The 14,280-nt window shown below is 41.9% G+C and overlaps 1 protein-coding gene and 1 long non-coding RNA gene across 2 annotated transcripts; both read right to left on the bottom strand.

Annotated features, from left to right (window-relative positions):
* Positions 1-298: 298 nt before the first annotated feature.
* LOC134457731 (uncharacterized) lies at positions 299-8,037 on the bottom strand. The gene is made up of 6 exons (XM_063209706.1): positions 7,995-8,037; positions 5,779-5,982; positions 3,885-4,927; positions 3,684-3,753; positions 2,157-2,331; positions 299-814 (listed from the first exon to the last, which is right to left on the bottom strand). Exons 1-6 carry the CDS (start codon positions 8,035-8,037, stop codon positions 652-654), a joined length of 1,698 nt encoding a protein of 565 aa, XP_063065776.1. The 3' UTR covers positions 299-651.
* Positions 8,038-9,819: 1,782 nt separating this feature from the next.
* On the bottom strand, positions 9,820-11,650 carry LOC134458946 (uncharacterized). The gene is made up of 3 exons (XR_010036709.1): positions 11,429-11,650; positions 10,827-10,999; positions 9,820-10,383 (listed from the first exon to the last, which is right to left on the bottom strand). It is a non-coding gene; the product is annotated as an uncharacterized LOC134458946 (long non-coding RNA).
* Between the last annotated feature and the right edge of the window lie 2,630 nt (positions 11,651-14,280).

The raw sequence follows: 14,280 nt of genomic DNA on the forward strand, positions 1-14,280 counted from the left end.
ATAATTAAATAATTAAATAATAAATTTACTATTTTATTATTCATATTCATTATATTAATTATTATGAATTATTATGAATTATTAGTTCATTATTAACTCACATTTATTATTATTACTATCATTATTATAATATTACTATTATTATTACTAATAATATCAACAACATATGAATTTTAACTGCAAATTATTCATAGTAAAAACGCAAGTCTTCAATTCCATATTAACAATGCTTATTTTATTAATGAAAATATACAATGAAATTATACAATCACAGGATTAAAAACACTTGTGCTATTTATTGCTTCTGCGCGGCCTCATCACCAGCGCATTCCTTCAAAAACCTTAAGAGTCAGCAGTAGTTGATAGAGCTGCAGTTGATATTGAAGCAATAAATGCTCCGGCCATTTTCTGGCTGGAGTCATTGCGTGCTCTATGGCTGGGGGGCGCCGGAGCACACCATCTGGTGACAACCAGGTTACATTTGACTATGTTACACCCTTATTTAATCACTTGTTTCTTTTGTCATTTCCAACAACTCAATTTCATCAAAATTTGTTCATAACTCAGACAAACAGACAAACTAATGCCAGTCAACACAGTAACTCATATAAAAAACACTTAACAAGCCGTAACACTTTCAATAATACGCACTCAGGTTTCCTTCCATTCGAATTCAGTCAGATGGTGAAGGAAAGTGGTCACCCTGGTGTTGATTGGTTCCACCTTTCTCTTCACAATTGCGCCAGTCTTCCTACTCACTGCAGTCTTCGCCGAACACTTGGTCCCTTCATCAGGGTTTATTCGCACCATGAACCTTTAGACAATACAGAAAAATAATAATGAGCTTTAGTAAAACAAGCATCGGTACACAAGCCCTCACATTTCCATGTTACAAATGAAGATTTGTAAGCATGGTTTTAATGGGACAGCACATTCAAGAAATTTCCAATTGACACAATAACACATACCCTGTCAGCAACTTATGTCACCAATTAAATGTATTATTCTCTCAAAATAATACAAAATACAGCCATTAATGTCTCAAAATGTACCTCTCAAAAGTAAATAGAGGTTAAGTTAAAAGTTAAAAAAAAGCTTAAATCCCACAGAGAGGACCTTGATCTACTTCAGTAGTCACAGTACATGTCGACATGCCTGTGTATTTTGATGCTTCAAATCATCTAAAGCAAATGTGTCTATCTTGGTCTCATCAGAGATGCACAAAGTGAGGATATGGATTGCTAAAACCATGTTGTGAGATACAGACATTAATGGCTGTATTTTGAAGTATTTTCCATGAACAATACATTGAAGCGATTACATCTGTACTCTGGCTACTTTTCATTGTGTCAAAGTGAAATTTCATTAATGTTATCCCATGAAAAGATATGCTTACAAATCTGTGAGGGCTATTTCTTTTGAGCTGAGTAGAAACAGGACATGCATACCATTTTAGGCTGTCCAACTGACTTTGAGCCTGTGCGGCTCCATGTCCCAGATTTTTTGTCTTGAATTGGATGGGTGGATTTTATCAATATTTTATACGTCAACACACTCACGTATTCTGACCTGATTTTGAAGTTTTCATTTACATTTATGACTTACTAAATGTCATTATTTTTGTCATGTCTCGTGATATATAAAGTGTCTCTGTTAGACTGGCAAACTGCAAGTCCTGTGACAAGGAAGCTGTAATGTTGGCCAGGACATAATTAAGTATTTGGCGCCCCCTAGTGGCAGAATGTGCAGTCAGCGGTGAACAAACGCACACAAACTCAATCGCATAACCTCCTTGGCGGAGGCAATACAAATTCTCAGTATAACATTTCCTAATCAACATAAGGGGGATCATGATTGATTGAATTGAATGTGTGACAGTGGCACCAGCTCTCTGTTAGACTTCCCATCACAGGTCATTTCCCGTGCTTATTCCAAAACACTCTGCTGTAAAATTTCTCAAAAAAAGAGCTGCATTCAAACGGGAGTCATTATGTAGGGTGTGTGTCACAATATTAATATTTTTTAATTTTTTCCCCTTTTTTGTGAGCTGGACATTTTGTAATGGACCAACCTCCCCTGTTTGACAAACTGCCAGCCACTACTGCTGTAACTGTAAGCTGAAGTATGCAACATCGAGAGAAAGAAAATGTACTTACCGCTGTATGAATTCCAAAGTAGCACAGGCAGGTTCCTGGTATTCGATGTTGAACACGTAGAACGAGGAGAAAAAGGCTGCCAGGGCATCAGAGAAACTCCTGTGCTCCTCCACAACACAGGCCACCTTCCCCTCGATAGTAACCATCCATCTGGTTGAAGTTAGCAGTGTGTTCCCTAAAATGTAAGAAAAGCAAACAATTGAAATACAAATCCAGTGTGATTCAATATCTTGCTGTTGTTTTAAGGTGACCACATCCTGACTGTAGGAGAAAAAAAAGTTATTTTATACAGTACAAAACCGAGTAAGACATTGACAGCAAAGGATGAACCTGGATCAAGACGATGGACTGATTCACATTAAGTGTTGATGTAGGCATATCAATGAGAAAACTAGATATCTAGACACCCCTGGTGGCAGCAAGGGGGTCCAGAGATACCCCTTGGGAATTTTCAACTGATCAGCTAGATCAGGGATGTCAAACTCAGCCTCAGGAGCCAAATTTGGCCCACGTAGCCATTTTATTTGGCGGGCGAGATCATTTCAAATGTGTACTACAGTTGGCCCACAAACACTATTAATAAATAGACAAAGTGACTTGAAGGCAACATTTTGTGCATCACCGGAATTATGAGTGGGTCCAGACTAGTGCTACAGCACATAGAAACGATAGTATGACTATGATGGGAACGTGCTATTTGCCTACCTTTAAGTCTACTGTATGCACAATTTTAGTGTATTTAAAAAATGGAATTCAGCCTGCGTCTTCATAGCCTGGTTCACACCAGACGGTGTGTGTGTAGCTTTGGCGCCCTCTGGCGGAGCAGAGCTACACACACTACCGTCTGGTACACAGCCATAGAGCACGCTCCGTCTCCAACCAGAAAATAGATGGAGCATTTATTTCTTAAATATAAACGGTAACTCACATTGAGGAGTCACAAGACAGATTAGAGACTATATTGACTCTTTAAAGATTAACAGGAAGGTTTGTGAAGGAATTTGTTGGTGAGGAGGCCGTGCAGAAGCAATAAATTCTTAGCCTATTTTCTGGTTGGAGACGGAGCGTGCTCTATGGCTGTGTACCAGACGGTAGTGTGTGTAGCTCTGCTCCGCCAGGGGGCGCCAAAGCTACACACACACCGTCTGGTGTGAACCAGGCTATGAAGACGCGTCTTCATCCCAGATTTTGATTCTGGCCCACTTTGAATATTAGTTGGACACTCCTGCTCTAGATGCATACACACTTAAAATCCTTGTAAATTAGGTATAGAATTTGTCACCCACTTATTCTCAAACTGACACTCAACATTTACACTGTGAGCACTGAAAGTGAATGCAGCCACTGAATGTGAAAGTACAAAAATACCATGTAATTAGGACGTCAGTTTGAGAACAAGTAGGGACTGAACAATAAAATGATGTTTGTTTTTAATTAACATCTTCTTTACAATCATTTAAAATGTGTGTACAATGTTGGTCCACCTGTAAGAAAAAAAACAAAACAAAATGAAAAACCATAACTTACCCAGCATGATCAGCCTCGGAGTGATGGGGATGTCCATGTCTCTCTCGACGGATGTCGGTGTTGCACAAGCCTGTAAAACAATGTAAAACAAAGCACAAGATTACAATTTAGAAAGTAAATGAGTTTCTTACTTTGGTCACTATAGATAGGTATAAACAGCAATATTTGAAACATAGACAAAGATTTTTTTTGTATACTCACATCTGCCAACATGAAGATGGACTCTTCACTTTCCAAGAAGTGCTTCATCATCAGCAGGACAGCGGCAATTCCAGTTTGTTTCTGCACAGCAGAGGTTGAGAAAGCATTGTCGATCTCCTTCAATAGGGCTCGAATGTTTGGTTGACTGAATGACTGTTGTTGGAAGAAGGTGATGATCCGTTTTCCTTTGTTTTGCAGTGCCTCTGCAAGACGATCCTCTATCTCAATTCCTGTTAGTGTTTTGAAGTGTGAAAACAGTCCACGTGGTGTAAAAAGGACAGGCCACTGATCTTTCAAGTCAGAAATACTTGGTGGTGGGCACACATTTATCATGTGTCTTTGATAAGCGTAGGTCACATCCATGCACTTCTCAGTTGCAGGCCACTCTGCTGCTCTGGGGCCAACAGACTCGAAGATGGCTTTCAAATTTTTTCTTTTTTCCTCCAAAGTGTCGATCGTTTCTCCTTCTGGGATGGACTTCGGTTGCCAGTTCACGCAACCATAACTGTCGGTTTTGCTGCGTACAGGTTTGGTAACATGGCCATCTTGTGTCGTTCTTGGCTTCCGGATACGATCAGTGGTGCTATTACGGTTAAGATGTTCTACCCGTGTCTTTAGCTGATTAATGAGAGAGTAGTAGCCAATGCCGATCTGCACTCCATCAACTGTTCGGTCAGTAAACGTCAAGGGATGGCTGGAGACGATCATTCTGGCAACAGCAGTACAGGCAGCTCTATTCGGGTTGGGACAATGTCTGCGCATGCTGTCCACCACAATCCTCACCATGGCTCTTCTATCCGGTGGATTTGCCCTCTCCTGTTTAGAAATACTTCTTAGAAGTGTAGCAGGCATCTTGTCCCATGGAATACTGAAGCCCTGAATCCATGAACTTTGTGTTTCAACGGAGGCGTTGGGTATGGGGTCCTCTGCCATTGATATTGCCAGTGATGGTGATGGAGCTGGTGATGGTAATGGAGCTGTTGCAGGTGGTGGTGATGGGGCTGTGCTGGGCTGTGCTGAGTCACTTGTGGCAATGATTGGCTCTACAGACAAAAAACACAAAACAATTATTTTATTTACAGTATGTGCAGACTCAAATACTTTAACCAAATGTATCTAGACAGATGGATTGGATTTTATTACTTTTTAGATTTACAGTTTATATTGCTATTACTACTATTAGAATGTTTTTACAATTGTGGTATTACAGGAGGATAAAAACTGACATTCAGCTGTTGGTCATAAATGGTCCTGGGTGTCTATCTGAGGGATGACCTAACCTGGAGAACTAACACCACAGCCACCATCAAGAAGGCTCAGCAGAGACTGTACTTTCTCAGGGTTTTAAGAAATAACTTTCTCCCCCAAAGACTGCTGGTGTCCTTCTACAGGAGCTCTATAGAAAGCATCCTGACATACTGTCTGTGTGTCTGGTATTCTAGCTGCACAGCAGCGGACAGGAGAGCTCTTCAGAGGGTGGTCAGCACAGCAGAAAAGATCACCAGCTGCACCCTACCCTCTTTAGAGAAATTGTTTGCCTGTCACTGTCTCAAGAAAGCCAAACACATCATCGCAGACCCCTGTCACCCTGGACATAAACTGTTTGAGCTGCTGCCATCAGGCAGGCGTTACAGGTCCCTGTCTGCAAGAACTAACGGACTAAAAGACAGTTTTTATCCTAAGGCCATCTGCACACTAAACTGTGCACAGCTAACTTTTTAACACTTTTTAAAATCTTATTTTTATACAGTTTTTTGTTTTTTGTTTTTTGTTTTTTTTTTTACAGTTTTTATGTTGATTTTTTAAGCACTGGGAGCATCTGCACGAATTTCATTTTACCTGTACAATGACAATAAAGACATTCATTCATTCATTCATTCATTATTGTCCTCACCTTTAGGTTTAAAAGCAGCAATCATTTGCCGACTTTGGATTTTGGTTAGATGATACTGGAGGTCCTCATATTCTACAAAAGCTAGATGGTTCTTCTCCTTAACTCCCACCACAAACGCCAGGTGCCCAACCAGCGCCTCCAAGCCATCATCATTTAACTCCGGCAGAACTGCACGGATTTCTGCGATGCAGTCCTCGTCCATACCTAGAAAGGAGAACACACAGAATGGTGCAAGGAAATCACAGGGATGTCCATGGTGGTGTACACTGGCAATGGGTAATAGTCCAGCAGACTATCTGCATGAACACACACATACTTATTTTCCGATTGATTTAAGTGATGGACTCCAAGATCAATCAGGAAAACCGAATGATGCACCAAAACCACAAAATATACCTGCTTATCGTCAATGAGAATAAGTGCTATTTTGCCAAACACCAGTGTGTCCTCCTCGCTGTGGTCCAGAACAACAACAAGACCCTTAGTGTACTTACTCCCTTTGTATATCAATGCTGACACCTCTGAAGTTGCGTGTTTGCAGATGACAGAGGTCTGTAAGGCACTCTGTATGCCGCTGTTGTACGATTCAATATCAAGTTCACTTGCGACACCAGCAACTTGGATAGTTGGTGGAAATAATTGGCCACTGCTTAAATACGACTGTAGGAGCTGGTGTCGTTCTGCTAGGGTTTTACTGAGGTTGAGAAAATTGTGCAGTTTTCGAGCACACTCCTTGAAATAGGAATGTTTGCTCTCAAACCTCAGGGTCCATACCCGTATAAGTGGTCCAAATTGAAGGATAAGGTCTGGATAGTGTAATAAGTAGTGATGTTTTGGTTTAAGATTGTGGCCAGGGAACATTGTTGTGCGCAAATACACATACTCTTCCAACATTACTTTCAGATATGCAATATCATTGTGGTTAATTTTTGGAGCACAAATGAGTTCAGTGATCTCCTTCAGTTTGAGGCACAGCTGCCATACCTCACTATCCAAAGGATGTTTGATCCATCTGCCAACATACACTGGCAGAAGACGCAAGAAGCACCAATTCTGCGTTGCTGAACCACTGAGCTTTTTCGCATTTTGCTTTATGTGACACGGCTGACTGTTAGAGTCACTGCCTAGATGTTTTGTCTGTGAAATGGCTCTGTTGATCTGGTCATATGTGAAATGTTTTTCTGTTTGTACAAGATGTTTAATGTACAGAGCCATATCACCTGCCACTACTCCCTCAAAGAGGTCGTGACCTAGACAAGGTGGAAGGCCACCGCAGACATGGAATGATTTTAAAGAATTGAAAATGGAATTGAATTTGATTCCATTCACCACAGCAATTTCATCACTCAATTGTTCTATACTTTCATTGTAATTTGCCGTGGTCCTTTTTGTGCCACATTTAAGGGGTGCATTTTTAAAGTCCTCTCTGTTAATAGTGCAGTATCTGCAAAAGTGTTTGCTGGTGCTGAAATTCTCTGTAAACCCCCCTAAACCGTGTGAACCAAGATTGTCACCACAGATGGCAATCAGTGAAGCCTTCACATACGTACCATCATCCAGAGGGAAGCCTTGCTCTTCCAATGACTGTAGATCCTCGAGGACCCGTCCAAATACTTTGTCCTGGCCAAAGGCCTTGAAATCCTCCTCCCTACAAAGCAAAACCAATTGGGTTTGGTCAACAGCAGAGCGATTGTGAGGCAATATATCAACAAGGGTCATGTACATGGCAATTATTTTATGTTTTTTCTTGCCAGAGCCTAATGGACTAGTGACCTCGAAGGCATCCTGGAACAGAATAATTGATACGGCTGAGGGTGATTCTTGCAGTATGATGTTGTTTTTACAGGCGGCCCCATCACAGACATCATTTAAGATCATGCTATCCCCCTGGATACGTTCTTTGGATTTTAAGTACTGCTCTCTGACAGTGGACTGCCTAAACAAAGCAGAAAGGGTGTCCCTTATTGGGATGTACTGACAAAAGCGTTCTTTTCCATTATGACCATCAGTTCCCAGATAAATTTGGTTGGGGGGGACATAGTTAAATTTTTCTTTGAAAAATGTTTTTCTTGTTTTGTCTGATCTTAACACACCCTCATTGTGAATAGTTAAGAGATCCTCCTTTTCGAGTTCAGCTATAATCTTGTGTATGCAGTCTTTTGGAATGTCTAACTCGGTCAACTTCTCCTCTATCTTTTCATATGCCCGTTTCATACCTATGTTGTGAACCTCTTGGAACTCATCAATAATGCACTGCATTGTTGTGGCTGGTAAAAGAAATTTGGCTTGCATTTTTAAATAAAACAGAGCCAAGTTCTTAAGAAATGGGGCACCGTCAGTGATGGATGTGCTGACATCTACATCAAAGTCAGATGCGCCCACAGACTCATTGATGCAATTGTCATTAGAGGTAGTAGGCCTACTAACTTCGTCCGTAACGTTATCTGACAATACGCCTACAAACTGTGTCCTGCTCGGATGCCTGTGTTTGCGTGACACATGGGCTGTAAAAGATGACCGCACTCTAAACGATTTCGAACAACCCTCATACGGACATACAACTTTCTTCCCACTTCCCATGTGCATTCCTAGATGGGTACAAAGCGAATTAATGCTGTCTGCGGCATGGTCACATCCTTGAATACTACATGGGTGATTGCTCGCCTGATGTAAAACTGTGTTTCGTCTCAACCCGTTGTGATTTCTGCGCATATGGGACTTCAATGCAGAAAATGTGCGAAAATTGCACTGACACGTTTGTATGCCACACGGAAAACGAAAGTTGGCCAGACTTCGATGTGTTTTCACATGATGGCAGAACTTTTGAAAGTCCACAGTTACATGTGGACAAATCTTACATACATACATGACTGAACTTAACTAGAATTGCGCTAGCTTGCTGGTTGGCGATTCATACTAGCTTCCACCTACGTAGCCTACATCCACCTTAGTGGTTTAAGGGATAATGATGACAACTGTGGGCTAATTCAAATGTCCATACAATACTGTCATGAAGTATATTAGCTTGTTCACGGACTTACTTTGTTTAGTTTTTTTGTCTTTTTCCAAATACTTTCACACTCTCCTGTTGAAAATGCCGAGTGGTGCTGTGCCGTGTCGAAAGACAGGAGCCCGCGTCTGCCAGTTCAGTTGCATTGGCAGCGACCTGGCTACGGAGAGACACGAGCGTCAAAAAGTTGAGAAGTTGTATCATACTGTATCTGTTTTTACAACGCCCAGTGACATACTGTTATTTCAAAAAAAGCATAACCGTCGCACAAAATTCCCAAGATGCAGTGCCAAATACAGTTATATACTCCCAAAATTAGCTAATGTATTTTACTGTTTGTTATACAGTTCTATACTCCAGAAATTACAGAAAAGTCTAACAGTGCACAGCTGAAGTGCACTTGAGCAAGGCACACAAGTCCACTTAGGTCCTGGGACTGTACCCAACACCCTGTAAAACCCTGCTGTGTAATTTGATGTAATGAAGCCCTAATATAGTCTAACACATTGCTTGTTACAGATATGGAAAATTGCACAATAAAAGTTCCAGGACATGAAGGCTGCATACTGTGAACGTCAACCTTCAGGGCACCGTCCTGCGCAGAAGACTTTCTACCCTAAGAGGGATGGCTGACCGCAGACAATCACAACCAGGTGAGCCCAGATAAAGGAGTTATTTTTGGTGTCCCTGCCCCAACAACCCAGGTTACTTACATTTAAAATGTCACTGGAGCTACTGTCAGATATGTGATTTCTAATTCTGTTTATCTTTTTACAGCACTTACGCCTCCAACCTCAGACTAGGCCCTTCACAGTTGCTGCACTTACCCACCTTCCCAGAGTTTTTGTGTGGTAATGACAACTGTAAATATAGTATAAAGTAATGTATCTAGTGTCATGTGTAATACATTGTTTAAATTGTCCATACATTTCAATGACAGTAAATATTGGTGGACACAATTTGACCGTGTGGCTTTTTTTTAAATTCAGTCTCTGACTGAAAATGCATGGTTACATAATTTATATATTCCACAAGACCACAATCAGAAGATTATTTGACAGGTTGCATTTATTTTCTATGTATGAAAAAAACAATGGTAACAAGACAAATATGGTTCCAAACCAAAAAGGTGAGATGTACAGATGAATGCTCCTACAGATAATGAAAAATAATAAAACTCTGCACACTGCCGGTTTGTGTGTTTTATACCGTACTCTGTATAAACCTTTTTATATTGCTCTAGTGGAGCAGGGTAACCCTGGCTAATCCTGGGTATTGTACTGTGTATTACAACGTCAGCCCTGTTCAAGTGCCCCATACTGTCTGTAGGCTGCATGCCTGAAGAGACCGTTTCTCTCACCTGGTCCTACATCAGCCCAAAGTCTTATCAAAACTGAGAACACCACAGCATTTCCTTTCAATGTTCATGGGCATCTCCTTACAGATTGCGCAGAGGCGCCAGGTTGGTTGTGCTACTGGGCTGTGACTGAGGACCAGATGTCATGTGCCAGGTCGAACATCAAACTGGGGTCACGGGTCAGGGCACGCTGCAGTAACCGATGGGATTGCTTCAAATTCAATGATTGAATCAAGGCCTGCAAAGCAATAAATACATTTTATGTAGTGCATTTTCTATTTGATGATGGGGACTAAATAACTCTATTGACAATAAGACCAATATGGACATAAGCAATCATTATTGTGTATATAAATAAAGATGTGCCAATTATATGCATACAACGTTTTCAGTCAATTTCTTACAAACTGGTGTTGTGCCAGGGGTTACACAGATGTATGAAGTAGATGGGCTTTTATGGATGTACTTGAACTACCACTGGTGTTGTGTACCTACAACCATGTAATATCACACTACTACTCATAGGAGTAGAAATATTGTAATGGTTATCACAACAGGTGTACTGTAGCCTACTCGTGTTGCGATATAGAGTACATCCGTTGTGATAACATCCATTACAATACTTACACATCTGGAGGAATACAGCAGGACATAATGTTATTGAGGGATGAATGTACATACAGTTAGCAGGGCGTCAATTCTGTTGGAGTCTCCCTAATCAATACCCCCGACCTCTGCTGCGTCTATCTTCCTCCTCCTCCATCTCTGGCCATCGGTCCTACTGGGCTGTTAGGTCGTTATGATTGTGATGGGCCAGGAAAGTCAGAGCTGGAGCTCTCGTGGTCGTGGAAGGTCTAAAGCATATGAAAATATCGTCAGCCAAAACAATTTCATTAGCGTTGTTCAGTTCGGTTGTTTTTCTTTACTCCCTCTGTCCCTGTGTCTGCGCGTGCGACAACCCAAGTGAAATCTGAAGTCATAGCCTAAAACACTACGGATTGTGGTGTCGGGTATATATAAATACAATAGTAAAATGTATACTGCGGTACACATCTGTCAAAATAAATCCATGTGTCAGTACTGTAGCTACTGGCTAGAACTACTGTCTAGGGATGACAGTATAGCATCTGTCATCAGTGTTAGGAAGTTAGAATGAGATATCTAAGTAACACGTATCAAGTCAAGTTCAATAACTAATCTAGTATACATCTACTGTCATCAATATTTCTTGAAATGGCAACCATGACGGCCTGTGCGTTTATTGTGATGTTGAACATTCTTACCGTAGCCGGAGACAGTGCCATGGCTGGAAGTTAGCTTGGCTAATCGATTTGTCGTGGCTTCTAGCCCGCCCCCTCGTGAGCTCTCGTGGGTTCCCGGGATAATCCGAACACTTGACAGACTGCATGCGCGTTCATGTGTTTTGAAGGCGTGGCTTTGAGGGGAGGGCTGAAGGGAGAGGCGGGCTGTGTATTTTCAAAAATATAGCTCACAGGAACCGTTTTTCAAAGATCTCCAACCCTACCTTTAAAGCTTTGCAGTTTGTGTCATATCTGTTCATATCTGTCGCACATACCTGCATCTAATTTCACACACCCCCCTTTGACAAATTTCACTATTTGGGTAAGTTTGTTAGATCTCACAATGGCAAAAGGTATTGTTTTAGTACATCATCTAGCACTCCATCCCAGTGCAGAGAGTATAATGTGTGTAGTAAAGTGTGGTTTGGAGACGGAGAGAGGAATAGAGGGAGCTCATTTATTAATAACATTAACACTAGAGATTACACAAAGCTGCAAATTAAATACACAGAAATACCACCAGACACACAGACACAGACACAGTCACAGACACAGACACAGACACAGACACAGACACAGTCACAGACACAGACACAGACACAGACACAGACACAGACACAGACACACACACACACACACACACACACACACACACACACACACACACACACACACAGATGCATAATTCAGATTGCATAAATCAGTCTGCACAGGCACACACAGACACACACACAGACACACACACACACACACACACGGACAGGCGCACACTTTCAAACATGGCTGTGTCGTGTCAACGACTGGCCAGACACACATGTGTAAAGTAGAGCAGGCCCATTATAAAAGCAGAACACAGTGTAGTAGCGTAGCTTCACCACTCCCGCTTGCTATCCCACTGTATTCCCAGTAGCACCTGAACTCTACTGCGTTCTACCCTGTTCCACTCTGTACGCCGCTAGCTATTTTTAGCTCAAGTGCCGTGCCGTGTCTTGCCGTGCCATGCATGCATGTGTGATGGACTGGCTCTGTATGAGCCTTTGACTGAGGTGTGCGTGCGTGCGTGCGTGCGTGCGTGCGTGCGTGCGTGCGTGCGTGCGTGCTTGCGTTTTTTGTGGTGGGTGGGTGGCTGGGTGGCATGTCCCACTGGTAAAGTCGAGGTCTCTACAGGGAGTCTTTAATTAGAGTGATAATTTTTTTTATTGAGGGTGGGTGGTCTCATTCAGTCACACGCACACATGCGCACGCACACACACACACACACACACACACGCATGCGCGCACTCACAAACACACGCATGCACACATGCACACGCACACACACACACACACACACACACACACACACACACACACACACACACACACACACACACACACACACACACACACACACACACACACACACACACAATGGGTGGGTGGGAGATTAGGCCAGGCTTCCTTTCACATTAAAAGTTATTGAATATTTAATGGAGTTTTGTATTTGCTAATAAAGGGCAAAACTGCTTTGAATTGGGGTGCGAGGTGGGGGGTGGGCAGGGGTTATCCCTTGCCTATTTGTCTCATCATGTCTCATCCATGCCAAATGTGTGTTGTCGGCACGCACGCACACACAAGCCAGATTTTTTTGGGTCTAATAGTCTGTTCTGATTTAGGCAGTTTCAGCCCATGCTGGGTTGAGTGTAGTCTTTTTGAGTAGAGGTGTTACCTTTGCTTGTTTGAACTCAGAAGGGACGGTGCCAGAGGGGAGTGTTATTGAAATTGCTGGGACCACTGTTGCAGCAATTTCTTGAAGCAGGTTTGTGGGCACTGGGTCCAGTAGGCAGGTAGTGGGACAGCTCAAGGTGATGAGTTCAGAGACATCGCCTTCACAGGGTGAAGTAAACTGGAAGAGTGTTTCAGCAGTGCTTTTGGTTTCCCGAGGTGAGTTTTCAGAGGAGATGGCAGTGTCGCATAATTGCTTTTTTCACCATCTTTTCACCAATGTTGTCACCACCCTGCTTCAAGTTTAGGCAAAGGACGCGCTCAACTTCTTGGAAAAACGAAAGTCTTTGGGTGCGCGACAAAATGGATCAACTTAAGGAATAAAAAATCCGCACTCACAAACTGCGTCTCATTATTTATTTATATTACCAGCAAACGCGTTTCGGCTATCAAGCCTTCATCAGTGCGTGGTACCAACCAGTCACCACCCTGGTTACCACCTGCTCCAACAGCTGCCCTCAGGCAGAAGGTACAGGTCCTTACAGGCACGAACTACAAGACTTTGTTATAGCCTGTACCCTGAGCCCATTAGACTGCTTAATTCTAGTCTTACATAGGACTGGACTAGTGTTCTTCTGTGCTTATTTTTTTTAAGGGATGGGCACTTAAGATCTTATTGATTTGTTAATTTATACATAGTAGTGTGTGTGTGTGTGGGGGGGGGGGGGGTTTGGGGGTGCACCTTTTCAAAAAATATATCAACAGCACTGGGGGTTAACCTTGAATTGTGGGGAGGGGGATCTCATTTATTGATTAATTTGCTTTAATAATTTATTATAAATGTATTATTATACTTTGTAATGTACTTTATTAATTTATATGAATTTATAATTTATATCAAGCACTTCTGACTACTTTTTGGTTAAATACTAAGCTTATAATTGAAATTACGCAGTGTTGTTGCTCCACCCACCATTTCATTGCCTTCAATGACAATGACAATAAACTTCTTGAATCTTGAATCTCGAATCTTTAGTGAAAAAAGTGACAAGTTGTCTGGAGGGGCACAAGGTATGAGCAATGATTTGAAGGTTTAAAACAGTTACCATAGTGTTATTGATTTTGTTGTT

This window comes from Engraulis encrasicolus, chromosome 11 (assembly GCF_034702125.1).
Source record: "Engraulis encrasicolus isolate BLACKSEA-1 chromosome 11, IST_EnEncr_1.0, whole genome shotgun sequence".
Lineage (NCBI taxonomy): Eukaryota > Metazoa > Chordata > Actinopteri > Clupeiformes > Engraulidae > Engraulis > Engraulis encrasicolus.